General features: G+C 44.2%; 1 protein-coding gene across 1 annotated transcript; it reads right to left on the reverse strand.

Annotated features, from left to right (window-relative positions):
• Positions 1–307: 307 nt before the first annotated feature.
• Positions 308–14412, reverse strand: FCER1G (Fc epsilon receptor Ig). The gene is made up of 5 exons (XM_082202656.1): positions 14176–14412; positions 6393–6484; positions 4261–4308; positions 3486–3506; positions 308–1887 (listed from the first exon to the last, which is right to left on the reverse strand). The coding sequence occupies exons 1-5, from the start codon at positions 14228–14230 to the stop codon at positions 1786–1788; spliced, it is 318 nt and encodes a 105-aa protein (XP_082058782.1). The 5' UTR covers positions 14231–14412; the 3' UTR covers positions 308–1785.
• Positions 14413–19831: the final 5419 nt, after the last annotated feature.

Here is a 19831-nt window from a genome sequence, read left to right on the forward strand (position 1 = left end):
TTCCTGCTCAGCCATGAAGCTCACTGGTGACCTTGGGCCAGTCACTGTTTCACAGACTAACCCACCTCACAGGTAGGTTGTGAAGGTAAAAGGGAGAGGGAAAGAAACATGCATGCCACTTTGAGCTCCTTGGAAGAAAAGGTGGGATATAAATGCAATAAAAATAAATAAATGAACAAACTCCAACTGAAACCCACAAATAAGCACGTTTCACAATTTATGATTACTATTCCTTCAGTATTTTGTGTTGGGGCAGGAGGTGTTGGACAGCTATGTAATAAAGAAACAGAGAGAGGCAGTGAACACATTGACTTTTCATTACATTTATTTATTTAGCATTTTCAGGGCTGCTTGCAACAAATAATAAAATCATATATATATACAGAGCAATCTAGTGAAACAGACGAGGGCAGAGATAGTTGTCTCCAACATAATCAAATCAGCAACTTTTAAAACAGGCTTAGAAGGAGGATTTTCTTGGTGTACTGATCCTTAGGTCGTCTGCAGACTGTCAATATTTTGTGAGAAGGATTCAGGCACAAACTGGACAGGTAGGTAGGTTTAATTGAAGTGCAAATAAACTACTTTAAAAAACAACAACCCCACCCACAGAGAAAGACTTTTTATGACATGGAAAGTGATCGGAAAGTACATTTAAAAGTGTGTGATGAACAAATGGCTAATGGGAAGATAAGTAAACACAAGCAAACCAGGAGGAGTGCACTTTGTCATATAGCCTTCCTGCAAACCAGAGGTGGTGTGGTCTGGGGTCACGGGGTTGGAGACCCTGCTACTATATCTGCAGCAAGGTCCAAGAAGAGTCCAGGAGTTGCCCAATCAGGGTGAAATGAGAGCATTTTATGCACTGAAAAGTCTCTTCACCCTTTCTGCCAAAAAGGCATACAGTAGGGCAAAGTATTCGTAAAAAAAATATTTATTTAGTGAAAATAACATACAAAAATGCATAATGTTAGGGAAAATTTGTTGCAAGAATATCTATATTAGTCAAAGCTGCATACAAAAATATGTTAGGAGAATTCTCTACTCAGATGCTGATGATTTAAAAAATAATAATCTGTAAATTAGGAACAAATTAGGAACAAAGGAAATATACCAAGTCAGACCATTGGTCTATCTAGCCACAGCTGTTCAGGATTTAATACAGGAGGCTCTTCCCCACTGTTGTGGAAATGTGGAGAAATGAAGACTGGGAAGATGAGGAACTTGGAGAACCAAAATGGACAAATTTGTTCATCTCTAACTCCCAGCCAGGAATCCTGATTGCACTTACATTGCTAAGCTATTGACATTTTGACATGATTTTCCAAACAAGCTATGGACATGATATTTAAAAACAGCAGGAGAACAGAGCCATAAGTAGTATTATTTTTAAATAAAGATTAATAAAAGCTGGCACTTCTTTCTTGCCCACCCTCAAGCTGTCCCGCTGTGGAAGACGTCAAATCGGCAAACATAAGGGTTGCTAATACAACAGGCAAGATCTGTGGTAGGCTGGGGAATCTGTGGTCTGCCATGAGTAGTAGGACTCCATCTCCCATCAGCCCCAGCCAGCATGGCCAACGGTCAGGGATGATGGGAGTTGTAGTCCAGCAACATCTGCAGGGCCCTTCTTGGTCTACTGCGCCATCAAAATCACTTTAAGTGATGTGCCGGCATATTCCATGCAGGTACAGCAAAGGGCGCAGAGACAGTCCTTCTTCTGACGTCAAAATATAGTTGCGTAATTTCAGATGTTGAGAAGGGGGTCTCCACAAGACAGTGTTCCTATCCCACGAAGGTTTCTGCTTCTGCAGGCGGCTGCTCCTTCGGGTCAGTTTTGGGGCGCGTAAGAGTTTGATAAGTTGCGGGCTCATGAGGGCCAAGACCCTGTAAATGAAGAGATAGAGAGACAGGTCAGGGAAAGCAAACATGCCTAAGTTAGGCGAAACTCACACTAAAACGCATATGAAATTTCATGAGGATGGGCTATTGTGGTGCTTTAAATGTACAGTGTGGATACCGGCTGAGTGGAGCTGGCCTTCCCACCACCAGCACCCCGACTTTTAGAGAGGCGCAATTATGCCATCCCCTAACTTTTGTCATTCAAAGCCCCCAACACCCTGTCAAGGCGGATCTGAACTGAAAACTTTCTCCACAGTACCAAAAGCACATTGCTTCTTCCCTGTGGTCATTCTATTGTTCAGTAAAACAGACTTATTAACTGATTTAAAACACACACACACACACACACACAAACACACACACCTGGTTGGCAACAAGATTGATAGCATGATAAATAGATCACAAGTCTTCCAACTATAGTGAAAAAACACGGCTATATTTATAACCAGCCGCCATTTATACTTGATTTGATCTGCTTTTGAAGCTTGTTCACTACTTTAAGCATTAAAAACAACAACACAGGGATAGCCAACTGGGCCTGTGAGAACAGGATGCTGGACTAGAGCAGCTTTGGCCTTTTTCAGCAGGTTCTGCTTACGTCTTTACAGGATTAGGCAAATTTATGGGGGATTAGATTTATCAATCTAATGAAGGGACGCGGGTGGCGCTGTGAGTTAAACCACAGAGCCTAGGACTTGCTGATCGAAAGGTCGGCAGTTCGAATCCCCGCGACGGGGTGAGCTCCCGTTGCTCGGTCCCTGCTCCTGCCAACCTAGCAGTTAGAAAGCCTGTCAAAGTGCAAGTAGATAAATAGGTACCGCTCCGGCGGGAAGGTAAACGGCGTTTCCGTGTGCTGCTCTGGTTTGCCAGAAGCGGCTTAGTCTTGCTGGCCACATGACCCGGAAGCTGTACACCGGCTCCCTCGGCCAATAAAGCGAGATGAGCGCCGCAACCCCAGAGTCGGCCATGACTGGACCTAATGGTCAGGGGTCCCTTTACCCTTTAGATTTATCAATGGCTATGGACTTCATCCAGTGCTGGAGGGGAATCACAAGGGGTGAGAGTTGCTGTTGAGCTCGGGACCTCAAACCCTCCAACATGCTGAGTCCCAAAACCGGGATGTGCATCTTCCCGGCTGTCTTCCCACACGAGTTGCGTGACCCACACAAGATTATGGAGCCAAAAATATGCGCTTTGGGGGGAACTGTGCTCTCTCATAACAGAACCATGCAAGATCATGGTCCACCCCAAAAGCTTGTTTTTCCAGGGTGAGATCTCAAAATAGCCACCATGCTCTCGCTGGGGGAAAATGGGATGTTCTGGTTTTTCCGGGACACTTGCTGGGTATAGGGGTTCCCTCGGGCATCTGGTTGGCCACTGTGAGAACAGGACATCGCACTAGGTGGGCCATTGGCATGATCCCACAGCCAGGCTTTTGCTTTGTTCTTATGCCTGAAACCCAGCTTCTGCCAGTCAGTGTTGGCAGTAATGAGCTAGATGGAGCAGAGGTCTGGCTAAGATTGAAGGCAGCTTCCTGTGTTCCTATCCCAGCCAGCCCCAGAAAATCGTTGGCAGACACTTACGGTATAGATTCCTTCCACTTTCTGCAAAAGAGGAAGACAGAGAATGGCATGAGATTTCCGAGGAACAGAAAGTGAAACAATATAATGCACCCCCTTCCCTTTCCCTTTCCCTTCTCTGCATCTTCACCAGTGTAAACACCAAACCTTTAAAGCTCATTCTTTCCCTCAAAGAATTCTGGGTGCTGTAGTTTACCCCTCACAGAGTTACAATTCCCAGAAACTGTTAGCAAACTACAGTGCCCAGAATTCTTTGAGGGAGAGAATATCACTCGAATGTGCTTTAAAGGAAGAATGCCCACCCACCAACCCTGCTCTTTTTTTCAGAAGGATGAAATAAAAGCAGAAGAAAAGACAAAAGCAAGGTTCAAGCCATGAATGTGTTAAATCTCTGTTTGGAGCAGCAAGGGTGCAAAAGCCACAATAACTTCTTTAAACAAATCACAGTCTTCTTTGTCTACCCCCCTCATTTTTCTATGGTGCACAGGAACAACTCTTATGTCTTTAACAGGCAGCGACACAACAGGTGCTGTTGTCACCATTGCTCCATTCCTGTGCTAAGAAAAACACCTCCAGTTGAATTTCTGCCTACAGTTTCATTAACAGGTCTTAGGCCCTCTTTAATAAACACCAGGAACTGGAATTTGGTACAGGTGCTGAGAATGGTTAGGAGACCAAGTCTGTCTGCTTCCAGCCTATCAGCCCATCCTTAGTCTGACACACTGCAAATGCCATATAAATGCTAAATATTATTTAAGTGAAAGGAGCAAAGAGGCACCTCGTATTCGGAAGCAGGGGGAAGCTTCGATTTCCTTCGATATTGGATCTAAAGAGTTAAAAAATATAAACAGAGTCAAATAAATCATTTATAAACTTAAAGTAACAACAGACATTAATTCCACACAGCAAACGTCTCCCTCGTTTCTTTTTAATCCCTCTGAGTGTCACAGAAGGGCCATTCACTAACTATGGAGCAACTTGTGGAGAGACAGCCTGCAGTTTAACAAACTGAAGGACATTGTCCTCTTTCTATGCTCCTTCCGATGGAAACATGCACATGGGGACAGACATAGCCCTGCTTTAAGTCGTTTGCATACAGTCTTCTCATGTATATTATTTACTTCAAAGCTTGACGACTAAACTCTTTCGTGATGAAACATCTGATTACCGGAACGACGTCTGAGCACTGAACCAACTGATATATCACAGGTGGACTCTTTATTTTCTGCGTTTGCCGTTGTGTGAGATAAAACCTATGTGGGAAAGAAACTACTCTTGCCATTTTTAGGTGTGTCCATATTTAGGGACGTTTATTGTTTGTTCACAAATAGTTGCCTTGGTGATATTATCTTGTGTCGATTGCAGTGGTTTGAGTGGCAGATTTAAGCTGCAGAGACCCAGGTTCAAAATCCCACTCAAGCCATGAAGTTTGAGGGTGACCCTGGACTCATTCTCATTCACTCATTCTCACACACACATGCGCACTCATGCCTCATCTGAACTGTTCATTTAAAGTCAGTATCCGATCACTTTAAACAGTTGCTGCTTCCCCCAGAGAATCCTGGGAACTATAGTTTATCAAGGCTCTTGAGGGCTGTTAGGACAACCTCTATTCCACTCACAGAGCTATAATTCCCAAAGTGGTTTAGCAATCAATCCCTCCTCACAGGGAACTCTGGGAATTGTAGCTCTGTGGGGGAATGTGGGGTGGATGGGTGGGTGTACTGTAACAACTATAAGCTCCCTTAGCAAACAACATTTCCCCAGGATTCTTTGGACAAAGCCATGACAGTTTAAAGGGCTTCTTTCAATGTCTGGCGCAGATGTGGCCAAAGTATGGTGTATCTCACAGGGTTCTAGTGAGAATAAAACAGGAAGGAAGGAAAAACAATGTACAGTGGTACCTCAGGTTACATACGCTTCAGGTTACATACGCTTCAGGTAACAGACTCCACTAACCCAGAAATAGTGCTTCAGGTTAAGAACTTTGCTTCAGGATGAGAACAGAAATCGTGCTCTGGCGGCGTGGCAGCAGCAGGAGGCCCCATTAGCTAAAGTAGTGCTTCAGGTTAAGAACAGTTTCAGGTTCAGAACGGACCTCCGGAACGAATTAAGTACTTAACCTGAGGTACCACTGTATGCTGCTCTAGCTCCACCAAGGAAGGGTGGGATTTATTATTATTATTATTATTATTATTATTATTATTATTATTATTAAGGTAAATAAATACAGCCAGTAAGGCAACATTTAAATGGCAGCAACTCTTTAAATTATGTGTTCATGAAGCAGTATTCGTTTACTTAGATATTCTGCACATTAGGTCCCTGCCCTGCAGGAGCTTACAATCCACATCGTTTTGGCCAATGGGAAGAAACCGAGGCTGCATCCGCACAGTACATTTAAAGTAGTATCATACCGTTTTAAAACACTCTGATTAAAGTGGTATGGTACTGTTTTAAATGTATAGTGCAGATAGGGGCTAAATAACCCTAAGACGGGAGAGCAGGATGAGGCCTTGAAGATGCCCAGCAACAAGTCAGCAGTTGGATAGCAGACTAAGCAGGCACAAAGCACAACTCCCAATGGTATGGTGTCTTTCCACCCTATTTAAATTACAGTATTATTATTTTTAATTGCATTATGCCTATAAGTTAGCATATACAAATTGAATGGAAATCGCTGCCTTCTTTTTCAGTGATGCACAGGAGAGGATCTTTTGTGGCACATTCATACCTTTATTCGTGAAGAAATTGATAAATGAACTTCTCCCTGCAAAAAACCCACTTCTGTGACAATTTTCCTTCAGTTGACTGATGCGTACGTCATTTAACTTTTAGATCACCCGTCCCTTGCATTAAGATCAAGACATATGCATCTCAGAGAGCCATTTAATAAAAAAAAAGACTTACCTTCAGCCGGCAGTACAGGAACGTGAGGATTATACCATAGACAAACAGGATCCCATCCAAGACGTAGCACAACTGAGGTTCCCTCAGCGCCTCTGCAGGGAAACAAGGTGCATTTTGTTACTTCTTCAATAATAATAATAATAATAATAATAATAATAATAATAATAATAATAATAATAATTATTATTATTATTATTTATTATTTATACACCGCCCATCTGGCTGGGATTCCCCAGCCACTCTGGGCGGCTTCCAAAAAAATACTAAAACACTGCAATACATCAAACATTAAAAGTTTCCCTAAACAGGGCTGCCTTCAGATGTCTTCTAAAAGAATGGTAGTTGTTGTTCTCTTTGACATCTGATAGGAGGGCGTTGCAGAGGGCAGGTGCCACCACCGAGAAGGCCCTCTGCCTGGTTCCCTGTAACTTGGCTTCTCGCAGTGAGGGATTCGCCAGAAGGCCCTCGGCGCTGGACCTCAGTGTCCCGGCAGAACGATGGGTGTGGAGACGCTCCTTCAGGTATAAAGGACCGAGGCCATTTAGGGCTGGAAAGGTCAGCATCAACACTTTGAATTGTGCTCGGAAACGTACTGGGAGCCAATGCAGGTCTTTCAAGGTCTTCAAAACTGCGCCACCAGCCTGCGCATACTGGATTTGTTCTTAATGTTGGAACATCAGGAGCGCTCCCTTCTGGATCAGGCCAAAGGCCCATCTAGGCCCCATTTACACCTTACATTTAAAGCAGAATCATACCCCTTTAAAAAGTCATGGTTTTCCTCAAAGGATTCTGGGCGCTATGGTTTGTTGTGGGTGCTGAGAGTTGTTTTGTTTTGTTTTAAATAATGTTATAATTTGTATGCATTTGTTTCTTAATTTACAATCCTTTTACATCGTTTTGTATGATTTGTGGCATTTTATGTATTGTGATTTGTTGCTATTTTTATCGATTATAGATGAGTAATTCTTTATTGTAATAAGTGTAAACTGTCTAATTATTATTTGCTGTTGTTTTAGTGTTTACTGTTGGATTCTAATGCATCATTGCATATTGCTTTATTTGGTATAAGTTGTTTATTTTAAAGTTATTGTAACTTTTTATATAGGATCTGACTGTTACTATTAATGTTTGATGTTTTATTATGATTAATTTTGTGTGTGTTGGAAGCCGCCCAGAGTGGCTGGGGCAACTCAGCCAGTTGAGTGGGGTATAAATAAAATTATTATTATTATTAGTGCTTTTTTTCTTTAAAAAATGTTGAGGGGTACTCTCATTTTCCTACTCATATTGAAATACTGCCCCTCAATGAGGCCAAACTTAGAGTCACAAAATGTTTAGGAGTATGCGTCCCCCTGCGTCCCCCAGAAAAAAAGCACTGATAACAATAATAAGAAGAAGCCCCTTTCCCCTCACAGCTCTCATACATTTCTCCTTTGAAAAAAGGGACGTCCTATTCCATACGCTCCAAAGTTTCTCTGATGAAAATAGGGATGTCCTATTGAGAGTCCCATGGACTGCAAGAAGATCAAACCGATCCATTCTGAAGGAAATCAGCCCTGGGTGCTCACTGGAAGGACAGATCCTGAAGCCGAGGCTCCAATACTTTGGCCACATCATGAGAAGAGAAGACTCCCTGGAAAAGACCCTGATGTTGGGAAAGATGGAGGGCACAAGGAGAAGGGGACGAGAGGACGAGATGGTTGGATAGTGTTCTCAAAGCTACCAGCATGAGTTTGACCAAACTGCAGGAGGCAGTGGAAGACAGGAAGGCCTGGCGTGCTCTGGTCCAGGGGGACACGAAGAGTCAGACACGACTAAACAACATTTCTCAGGTAGCATGAATAGTAGAATTATAGATTCCTAGATCTATAGAAAGGATCTCGAGGGTCACCCTTGCGATAGAGGAATACGCAGGTGGCACATCAGGGGATCAAACCCACGAGCTTTGCGTTACCAGCACCATGCTCCAAACCAACTGAACTAACTGCTGCCCTTGGTGAAACTCAGGGGAAAACAGCCCCAAATCTTACACTGGACACTTGGTGCCCCTCACTCTGGGATATAAGCTATAATGGAGAAAATCAAATTTGAGATTTCAACAAGGACTAGAACCTCCAGACACTTTTTATATGATTTGGTATTCCTTTATTACATTCTACTACAGAGTCTGCATTTTCAGGACAACAGTACTATTTTTATAGAAAAGGAGATGCCAGAACTCACCACTAGCACCTCCCTTGTTCTCTTATAATAGCAATGGCTTATATTGAGAGGTGCCGGAACTGAGTTCCTGTGAGTTCAAGCTGGAAACCAAAGCCCTGACAAAACCATATTGTCACAAGCCTGGTAAATTTGGAACTATACTTGTTGGCAGCATTTTCCCCTCTAACTTTTTTCTTTCATGACGTGGTCTATGTGACTTGGGCTGCATCTACACACAGGGGGGGAAACGCTGTAAATAAGTCAGAAATTAAATCGTTACAAGAAAAGAAAAACGCTACGGAAAATTGAACAAAATTGTTCTCCAGTGTTATCTAGTGTTACATGTTTATAAGGCATTCAAAACGCAGTTTTTTGACTAGGTGAGTACAGTGTTACCTTGGTTCTCAAACGCCTTGGTACTCAAACAACTTGGAACCCAAACACTGCAAACCTGGAAGTAAGTGTTCTGGTTTGCAAACTTCTTTCGGAAGCTGAACGTGCTCCGTTTTGAGTGTCACGCTTCCGATTTGAGTGCCACACTTCCATTTGAGTGTTACACTGAGGTCTGTCTGTTTTTGCGATTTATTTTGCATTTTTGTTTTTGCGGCTTTTTTGTTTTGTTTCTGTGACTGTGTGGAACCCAGTTTAGCCACTGATTGATTGATTGTGTGACTGCAGTACATTGTTTATTGCTTTTATTTTATGGATCAGTGGTCTCGTTAGATAGTAAAATTCATGTTAAATTGCTGCTTTAGGGGTTGTTTTTAAAAGTCTGGAACGGATTAACCCATTTTGCATTACTTCCTATGGGAAAGCGTGCCTTGGTTTTGGAACGCTTTGGTTTTGGAACGGACTTCCGGAACGGATTAAGTTTGAGAACCAAGGCACCCCTGTACAAAGGACCAAGTTTTTAAAGTCTATTAGTATAATGTATGTGTGTAATGACAAGCCTGTTTCTGTAAGTATTCATTCCAGGGACCCAAAGAAGGGATAAAGAGCTGAGCACATAAATTAGCTGCTATCGCCTTTTTGTGGTGATGAAAAAGCATCAGATTAGCAAACACTTCGCTAAACCACAGGTAGCAGTTGTAGCAGATCTCATACCACTGATAGGACACAAATGTAAAGTGTAGAGGGTGGGGCGGGGGGGGGAGAGCAGAGAGGCTACGCAGCTCCTGTGATCTGAGACCACCAACACTTTACAGGGCAATGTGTACGCACGGGATATCTATTTTGGATGCCTCTGCTAGAGATGTGGGCAAGCCGCCCTGTCTTTTCCAGAACAGGTTTTGGACAGCACACAAGATGGTGATTTTTGAGAAGCTTCAGAAATAACTGTATTAAGACAAGGCTGGATTAAGACTGTTAGAGAACCAAAGCACTGAAAATATTATGATGGGCCGCCCATACGTAATTCAAAATAAAAACAATATGGAATTGTCTTTTTTCAAATGATACTTTACTTACATGCATGCTGAAAATAAAATAGATTGTTTCTAGATTTTCCAATTGCAAAATTCAGCGCTTCCCCCCTTAATTAAATGTTGAATTATTTATTTTTTTAAAAAAATCTCTTTGTTTGCATGCCCCTGCTTGCTGGTGTCCTAGGCACTTGCTTAGTCTGTTTTTGCAGCACTGTATTAAGCCTATAAATGGTGAAAGCTGAACGGTATCTCATTGAATTATGGGTACAGCAGAATTTGGACAATTTCATTGTCAGAAAAATGAACTGATGTGGCTAAAATGGTTCAGGGAAGGTCAGACAAGGATCCTTTCCGTACTGATTGCTTACCTTTTATTCAATATATTAATAGTTCTAATAAAGCAAGGAAACCACTTCACGCACATGGCCAGCTCTGGAGAGATGATAATTTCAGTATTTGGCCCTCACAGTTTTTGCCTTGTGTTATTTACATTCTTTGGAAATCTTTGGGATATTTTGGATTCCATACTTGTATTTTCTGTTCTGTTTATGTGCATTCTGTTCTTGGTTCTTATGGGTTACATAAAATTAAATAAAAAGACATTTAAAAATAAATAATTGCATTACTTCGGACAAGGGGTGGGGGTGGGAATTGACTTCAGCTTGCATTTCAGACTTACCAGATTTGACACAAGTCGAAACACAACCACCATGTGAAATTTGCATTCATCAAATTTTTGAAATGCAGTTCTCCAGACAAGTGATGTGTACAAAAAATGCACAGATGGGGGTCCGTGTGTTGAGATTCCTGCATGGCAGAGGATAGGTCTAGATGGCCCTTGAGATCCCTTCCAGCTCCACAATTCTATGTTTCTATTACTAGGGTAAACTGTGTGTCTAAAATGCATGTGTTACTAAAAGCAACTTACAAAAATGCATTGCATATGGGGAAGTGGCTTTGCAAAAACGTGTATGTAGACAAAACGGCACAGAAAAATACATACATGAGGGCAATGCACTTAAATATACAGTGGTACCTCAGGTTAATTTGTTCTGGAGGTCTGTTCTTAACCTTAAACTGTTCTTAACCTGAAGCACCACTTTAGCTAATGGGGCCTCCTGCTGCTGCCGCTGCGCGATTTCTGTTCTCATCCTGAAGCAAAGTTCTTAACCCGAGATACTATTTCTGGGTTAGCGGAGTCTGTAACCTGAAGCGTATGTAACCTGAGGTACCACTGTATATATATATTCACAAGCTGATGGAGAACTGAAGACTGGGAAAAGGAGAAATTCAGCGAAACCTAAATTGCATAGCTGTTAATTGTCCCTTATTTGGCGGGACAGTCCCTTATCCCAGAGCCATGTCCCACTGCTGTCCCTTATTGATGAGGCTTCATTTGGCTGCTGGCAGTGCTTTCTGCCTTTGGCTCAGAGGGGCTCAGAAGTTGAACATACCTGTGCCCGGAAAATCCCTTCTTTTGGCTTCAGATCCCTTATTTTTGAGGCTGCTGGTCCCTTATTTTCAAATCTGTAAGTTGACAGCTATGCTAAATTGGCACAATTGCCCATCCCTGTTGTGGAAGCTGCTCTATGCTACTGCTGAGCTCTTGCTGAGCACTGTCTACCTGTGCTGTTTGGCAGCTGATCTCCGGGGTCCTGCCTTTCCTATTCCTACCCGGAGACGATGCCAGGGATTGATGCTGGACCCTTTTGTACACAAAGCACATGATCTATGGCTGAGCTACAATATTACAGACTGTGCCTTAGCCTGGTGCTGCACAGGGAGCATCTTCTACCAAGCCAGACCACTGACCCACCAAGCTCAGTATTGTCTACACTGACTGGCAGCAGCTCTTGAGGGTTTTCAGACAGGCGTTTCCCCCTATCCTAGCTGGAGATGTTGGGGATTAAATTTGGGAGCTTCCACCTGCAACACAAATATTCTACCACTTGGCCACATCCCCTTGATCCTGTCGTGAGCACAGTGGAACAAAATCCGAAAGCCACAGAGAGGCAGGAACAGACAAGGTGTGGGATGCCCCTTTTAAGAATCGAAACTCCTGCCTGTCATCTGGTTTGAGCAGACGGTGGTTGTGCCCGATGGTGACCCTTGTTAAGGGAATCAGTTTTGCTTTCCTAGAAGAGACCAATGTTCTCCTTTCAAGTTTAGAGGCTGTACGTCAGGGGTAGGCAGCCTAAGGCCCGGGGACAGGATGCGGCCCAGTCGCCGTCTCAATCCGGCCCGCAACTGGCCTCTAATACAAGAAAGTTTACCATACTGTAAAACTTGGCACCCCTCCCAAAATAAACCTCCCTCTTTTTGTGGATGGCAGACACAGATCCTGTATCTTAGCACAACGATGCTATCTAGCAATTGACTAGATAGACTACAAAAGGAGTAAACTGGCTGGCACAACATTAGTTTTCATTAAGCACGGCCTAACTTGTAGTGTTAGTGAACATGTGCCGTCATCTCTGCAATCCTATACATGGGGTTCTGGCCAATGCTAGCTACTCAGAGTAGACCCATGGAGATTAATTGGCATGGCTAACTTAGGTTCATTAATTTCCATATGCCCACCCTGAGACGAAATGAGTTGGGTGTATCTAATGTTGCTCAGAAGTGTGTGCCACTGAGTTCAGTCACGGTTACCATGCCCTCCGACATTTCTCCGATGAAAACAGGGACGTCCCATTCCATAACGATAATTTTACTATTTATGCTCCTTGCATCTTATTGGGTTGCCCCAGCCACTCTGTGCAGCTTCCAACATATATGAAAACTTAATAAAGCATTAAACATTAAAAAAACTTCCCTATACAGGATCGCCTTCAGGCGGCTTGGGGGGACAGATAACTCCATACCCTCCAACATTTCTTCAGGGAAAATAGGGACATCCTAAGGAAAAGTGGGACATTCTGGGATCAAATCAGAAACCGGGACAGCTTCTCCAAATCAGGGACGTCCCTGGAAAATAGGGACATGTGGAGGGTCTGGTTTACACTCATGTAAGTGGATACGCAGGATTGCAGCTTCACAGATTAAAGAATTTCTAAGTGGATCAGTATCCCCCTTTTTAATTGGTCAAAATATAAACAGTTGCATGTTACTAAAAATTCAATACAAATGCCTTTCCACATACTATTTAAGGTATGAATTTACCACTTCCACTTAGAAAGGCCATATTTAAGGGATTTCCCACCCCTCCATTCCCTGACCCAGGGATGGGGGGGGGGGATGTGAGGGGTAACAACAACCAAGTGTGGTCTTACAGTCCCACCACATGAAACCGACCTTATTGCTTGATCAAATGAAACTGTAGTTGATTAATCTACCAAGTCAGGCTTGCAACACAGCTGTACAGCAGAATCAGAATTTTTGGTGGGGGGGGGGTAATTGGTTATAGTGGGGGCCTAGCAGTTTTTTTGGGGGGAGAGATTCAAACATCCTACCCCACCCCACCCCCATCAACCACTTTCTCTCTCAGCCTAAAGTACCTCACTGGGTTGTTGTGAAAATAGAACAGATGAGGGCCATTTTTTCTGCCACCCTGAACATCTGAGGTGGAGAATGTAATCAGTTACAAGTTGTTGTAAACACACAGTGGGTTTAAAGTGAGGCAAACTTAGTGGCTGCTATTATTGTTGCAATTTACTATTATTATATATTATTATTATATTTCCAATTAGTGTACTCATATCCCTCCTTTCTCCTGGAGAAACATTTAAAAACGTATACGTAGAATACAAAGCAATAAAGACAAATGAGTTAAAAGCAATAATTAAAATACATCAGAACACAATTCTGATGTATTTTTAGAGGTCCGGCAATTAAAGTCCAGTTTGCCCTGACAAAGAGACCCAGCGATCAGCACTCTCAGCCCCGTCATTTTCAAAAGCCTGTCTGAACAGGGCGCACTGAACCTGCCGGCAGATGGATAACAAGGAGGGATCCGGTCTGACCTCTCTTGGGAGGGAATTCCGCAATATGGGAGCAGCCACAGAAAAGGCTCTCCCTCCTGCCACCGTCTCCCAGGCCTCTGAAGTCGCTAGGACTGAGGGAAGGCGCTGATTTCTCAAACCTACAATCTCCGTTCACTTCTCTTTTCGTGCGGAAAGATGAGCAAAAGGCCATTTCTCCCAGCCCACCCGCTTTACCTGCTTCCTCCGCTGCCAGGAGAACCAGGAGGGCTGTCAAAATGTACACCTTCATCCTGGAGAGGTACCAGGTCCAGTCGAGTGGCAGAGCTTCCCTCCCCAACGGGCAAGGTCAAGGGAGACGCGAGGCGAGAGCGACTGGCTGAATCCGGCTTGCCTACGCCTTCCTCCCAAGACAGGAGTGTCCAGCGTCTGAGCTGAGCCTCTGCTCTGCAGCGCTCAAGTCTTCAGCAGGACTGCCCACCAACCACAGAACACATGCTTTCCTGCTTTTGAGGCCGTAAACTTCTCGCTTCATGATAGCCGATCATCGGGCTCAGCCTGAAGTTCCCCTTTCTCCAGTTCAGGAACTGAGAAGCATGCAGTCCAGGGAGGAGAAGAAGAAGAAGGGATTATTATTATTATTATTATTATTATTATTATTATACTACCCAGCATCTGTAGATCTCAGGACACTTCACAACATAATTGCCACTCCCCGAGTTTCTAAGGAAAATCGGCTAAGCCCGAATGCACCCATATTGAGATGGGAATTGCAAATGGTCAACCACCCTGTTTTAAGCAGGACATCCCGGAATTACAGAAACCATTCCTGCTTCTGATTGGATCCTGGAATGTCCCATTTTTTGGCCTGTCACTCTGGTGCAAGTCTGGTGGAAGATCCTATTTAATAATACAGTGGTACCTCGGGTTACAGACGCTTCAGGTTACAGACTCCGCCAACCCAGAAATAGTATCTCGGGTTAAGAACTTTGCTTCAGGATGAGAACACAAATCGCTCAGCGGCAGTGGAAGGCCCCATTAGCTAAAGTGCTACCTCAGGTTAAGAACAATTTCAGGTTAAGAACAGACCTCCGGAACAGATTAAGTACTTAACCCGAGGTACCACTGTATACTCTGTCTCTTTGACTGGGTTGTCCCAGCCACTCTGGGCTGCTTCCAACCTATATAAAAACATCTTTTTAAAAAAGGTAAAGGACCCCTGACAGTTAAGTCCAGTCGCGAATGACTCTGGGGTTGCGGCGCTCATCTCGCTTTACTGGCCAAGGGAGCCGAAGTTTGTCCGCAGTTTTTCTGGTCAGCATGACTAAGCCGCTTCTGGTGAAACCAGAGCAGTGCACTGAAATGCCGTTTACCTTCCCGCTGGAGCGGTACCTATTTATCTACTTGCATTTTGACATGCTTTCGAACTGCTAGGTTGGCAGGATTCAAACCGCCGGCCTTCTGATCGGCAAGCCCAAGGCTCAGTGGTTTACACCACAGCGCCACCCGCATCCCATATAAAAACATAATAAAGCATTAAACATCAAAGAACTTCCCTATACAGGGCTGCCTTCAAATGTCTTCTAAAGGTTGTATAGTTACTTATCCCCTTGGCTCAGGGGTTGCATAACTCCAGCCCTGCAACATTTATCTGATGAAAATAGGGATATCCTAAGTAGAAGTGGGATGTTCTGGGATCAAATCAGAAACCGGGATGGCTTCTGTAAATCCCTGGAAAACAGGAACACTTGCAGGGTGTGCATTTAAAACACTATAACACCACTTTAAACAGTCGTGGATCTCCCACAAAGAATAATGGGAGCTGACATTGGTAAATGTGCTGTAAGTAAATGTGCACATCTATTTCTCTCACAGAGCTAATTCCCCAGTGTTTCATGGGGAAAGGGATTGAATGTTAAGCCAACCTGTGAATTCTACAGACCCAGCGTTTTTTGGCCTACTTCTGAGTAAGCCGTCCCTGACACTCTTTCAGTGTATAAGGCTCCGCCTCTTGAGCTTTCCCATTGCTGAAAATACAAGTCTCAGCGCTTTAGCTTGGTTTGCTGAGACTACACGGCACCTTGAACTCTGATTTCGGGAAAGTGTTTTGGTAAAAGCCTTTACCCTCCTGGAACTGAGGCCTTCGCACCTGAGAGCATTCCCCCTCCTCCAGGGTATGCGACCATATTTTGAGTACTGTACCAAAACATTTCATAGACAGTTAACTGCATTTTAGACTGTAAGCTCCTCAGGGCAGAGATCCCTTACTCTGAAGGCTCTATATGCCAGCTTCTCCTGAACCTGGTGCCCTCAAGATGTTTTGAACTACAGCTCCCATGAGTCTCCATCAGCACGGCTGGCTGTAGTCCAACATATCTGGAGGGTATAAAACAAATAAATCACACCCTTGAGGACAGGCTCCGTTGTGTCTATTCACTGTCTTTGTTTCCTAAAAAAAATTAATAGCTTTAATGCATTTTCCAGGCTGTTCAAAGAAGATGGCAACAGCTCACATCTCAACTGAGCAATTCATTTACTGGAGAGTTCCCTACATTTTTAAAAAAGGATAACAGGCGGCGCCAGTAAATGGATGCTTTAAACCCAGAAAGATACAGAGTGAAAAAAACAGTTGCAAAAGTGCTTCTCTCTTGCTTGCTGGTCTTTCTCTTCCCCTACAAAAACAGTCTCAATGTGTGTGGGGGCGGGGGAGTGAAATCAGATATTGGTATCTGATTTATCACATTCAGCATCTGGAAATTTTGAAATCGCCTATTCTTGAGAGTTTCCATCCAAGACAGGCAGCAGAAGAGCTCTGTCTCCTTCAGAGAGAGAGAGAGAAAAATTACTCTTGCTTTCCTTTGGACGTTTGCCTGCCTGCCTGCCTGCCTGCCTGCCTGCCTGCCTTCAAATTAGGCCCACAGTGTGAACGCTGAGAGACTCATTGCACGGTACCCACAGAAGCCACAAATCCTCCAATATAGGCACACGCTTCAGCGGGCTTCAGCCAACCAAAGCAAAACACTTTTCTTCTTCTTTTTGGAAGATGTGCCGCAGACTAAGGGTGGCAAAGGTCTCTTGATGCCTAGTGCTGATCCTGTATCAGGTGCCAAATAATGCTCCTTTCACACTTCTTTAAAAAAAAAACCACAGCAACCTTTTAGTGTGGCTCCAGCTATACTGTGGAACTCCCTGCCTCTTGATGTTAGGCAGGGGCCTCTGCTGTACTCTTTCCGGCGCCTGCTTAAAACACCGTTGTTTGGGCAAGACTATCCAGAGATGTTCGTAGGGACGCGGGTGGCGCTGTGGGCTAAAGCCTCAACGCCTAGGGCTTGCCGATCGAAAGGTCGGCGGTTCGAATCCCCGCGGCGGGGTGCGCTCCCGCTGTTCGGTCCCAGCGCCTGCCCACCTAGCAGTTCGAAAGCACCCCCGGGTGCAAGTAGATAAATAGGTACCGCTTACCAGCGGGAAGGTAAACGGCGTTCCGTGTGCGGCTCTGGCTCGCCAGAGCAGCGATGTCACGCTGGCCACGTGACCCGGAAGTGTCCCCGGACAGCGCTGGCCCCCGGCCAATAAATGTGAGATGGGCGCACAAACCCCACAGTCTGTCAAGACTGGCCCGTTCGGGCAGGGGTACCTTTACCTTTACCTTTATCCAGAGATGTTAGACTACTGCCATATGTTTGGTTATCTTTTATCTTACTGTTGATTTGAATTGTATTTTCAGCATTCTTAAGTACTTGCTCTTAACTGTCTTTTATTGATATTATTTTTGTTTGTTTCTGGAGGTTTCGTTGCAATCAAGCATTATGTAAGTTTTGCTACATAAATGAAATATGGAACGTGACAAAAACTGGGCAGTGGGGTGGGGCAGAGAGTAAAGGCTGTAGAATGAACATAAAACACTCTTTTTACATTTTGCATTCAGACATAATTATGGTCATAGGATTATGGGACGCAGGTGGTGCTGTGGGCTAAACCAGAGCCTAGGACTTGCTGATCAGAAGGTCGGCGGTTCGAATCTCCACAATGCGGTGAGCTCCCGTTGCTCGGTCCCAGCTCCTGCCAACCTAGCAGTTCAAAAGCACGTCAAAGTGCAAGTAGATAAATAGGTACCACTCCAGCGGGAAGGGAAACGGCGTTTCTGTGTGCTGCTCTGGTTCGCCAGAAGCAGGTCATGCTGGCCACATGACCCGGGAGCTGTACACCGGCTCCCTCGGCCAATAAAGTGAGATGAGCACCGCAACCCCAGAGTCGGTCACGACTGGACCTAATGGTCAGGGGTCCCTTTACCTTTACCTATGCCATCTTTGGCAGGGGGCGATTTCTGAGAGGCTGTGAAACAAGGCTCTCCTGCCTGAGTTGCAAACCACATATCCATTACTGCTTCAGGTGTCAGGATTGTACTTTCTTTGTGTATGCGTGAGAGTGACCCTTTGCATGTGGGTTGCAAGACTGTTGAGTGTGAGCAGTTTATGTATGAATGGTTGACTCACGACTTCAAGCAATGGTCATAGAGGTTGCAGGAAATGGATGGCGAGATTGGATAAATTATTGAAATTTTATATTATACTGCCTTGTCGTGCTCTCTGGTTTTATGTTTATGGATATTTATGTATTTTGCTATGTGAACCATTTGACGCGATTTTACTGAACTTACCATATTGATTTTGCGTATTTGCCTACTGTAAACTGCTTCAAGATGTTTCAAGGCAGTATGACATAGTGGTTATAGTGTGGGACTAGGAGCTGTGTGACCAGGCTTCGAATCTTTACTCTGCCATGAGACTCACCGGGTGACCCTGAGCCAAGAAACTCAGCCCATCCTACCGTGTAAGGTTGTTGTGGGGGATTAAACGGGGAAGGGGAGAACCACGCATGCAACCTTGAGAAAAAGGAGGGATAGAAATACAGTGGTACCTTGGTCTACGAACAGTCTAGTTCACGAACTATTTGGAACACAAACACTTCAAAACCGGAAGAAGGTGTTCTGGTTAACAAAAATTTTTTTGGAATCCGAATGTACTCCGTTTGGGGGTGCACTTCTGTTTTGAGTGCCACACTTCTGTTGCCTGGCAGTGGAGAAGGGGGGTGTTTCCTGTAGCTGTGCGGGAGGGAGGCTGAGTGCCCGCCAGCCATCCGGTTTGCAGGAGCGCAACTCTCCCCCATGCTGCTCAGGAGGCATGCGCTCTAGGGAGCATTTCCCGCAGCAGCACGGGGGGATCTGTGTGGATTCCAGTTCAGCTACTTGTTGGTTGATTGATTGATTGATTGATTGATTGTGACACTGTGGAAAAGGATAAAAGCCCCCCCATCCAAACAATCACTATCATCAGGGCAGGTAAGAATTTTTTTTAATTTTCATTTTTATCATCTACAATACTGTTTTTATTTTATAGTACAGTGGTACCTTGGGTTAAGTACTTCATTCGTTCCAGAGGTCCGTTCTTAACCTGAAGCACCACTTTAGCTCAAGGGGCCTCCCGCTGCTGCCGTGCCGTCGCCGCGCGATTTCTGTTCTCATCCTGAAGCAAAGTTATTAACTTGAGGTAATATTTCTGGGTTAGCAAAGTCTGTAACCTGAAGCGTATGTAACCTGAGGTACCACTGTACAGTACATTGATTATTGCTTTCCTTTTATGGATCAGTGGTCTCGTTAGGTAGTAAAATTCATGTCAAATTGCTGATTTAGGGGTTGTTTTTAAAAGTCTGGAACAGATTAATCCATTTTGCATTACTTTCTATGGGAAAGCGCGCCTTTGGTTTAAGAACAGACTTCTGGAACGGATTAAGTTCGTAAACCAAGGTACCACTGTATATGAATTTTTCAGACAGTAATTCACATAGAAATGGAAATAATGAAGAAATAAACATGGCCAAATTAGGCCCAGCTGCT

The sequence above is a fragment of the Podarcis vaucheri genome, assembly GCF_965113315.1.
Source record: "Podarcis vaucheri genome assembly, chromosome: 16".
Lineage (NCBI taxonomy): Eukaryota > Metazoa > Chordata > Lepidosauria > Squamata > Lacertidae > Podarcis > Podarcis vaucheri.

Bases quoted from the DNA above. Each gene is read 5' to 3' on its own strand.
- FCER1G (XM_082202656.1), bottom strand. From the start codon at position 14,230: ATGAAGGTGTACATTTTGACAGCCCTCCTGGTTCTCCTGGCAGCGGAG. The intron at 4,309-6,392 runs GTAAGTCTTTTT...TTAACTCTTTAG, and splicing joins TCCTGTACTGCCGGCTGAAG to ATCCAATATCGAAGGAAATC. The intron at 1,888-3,485 runs GTAAGTGTCTGC...CTTCATTTACAG, and splicing joins AAGTGGAAGGAATCTATACC to GGTCTTGGCCCTCATGAGCC.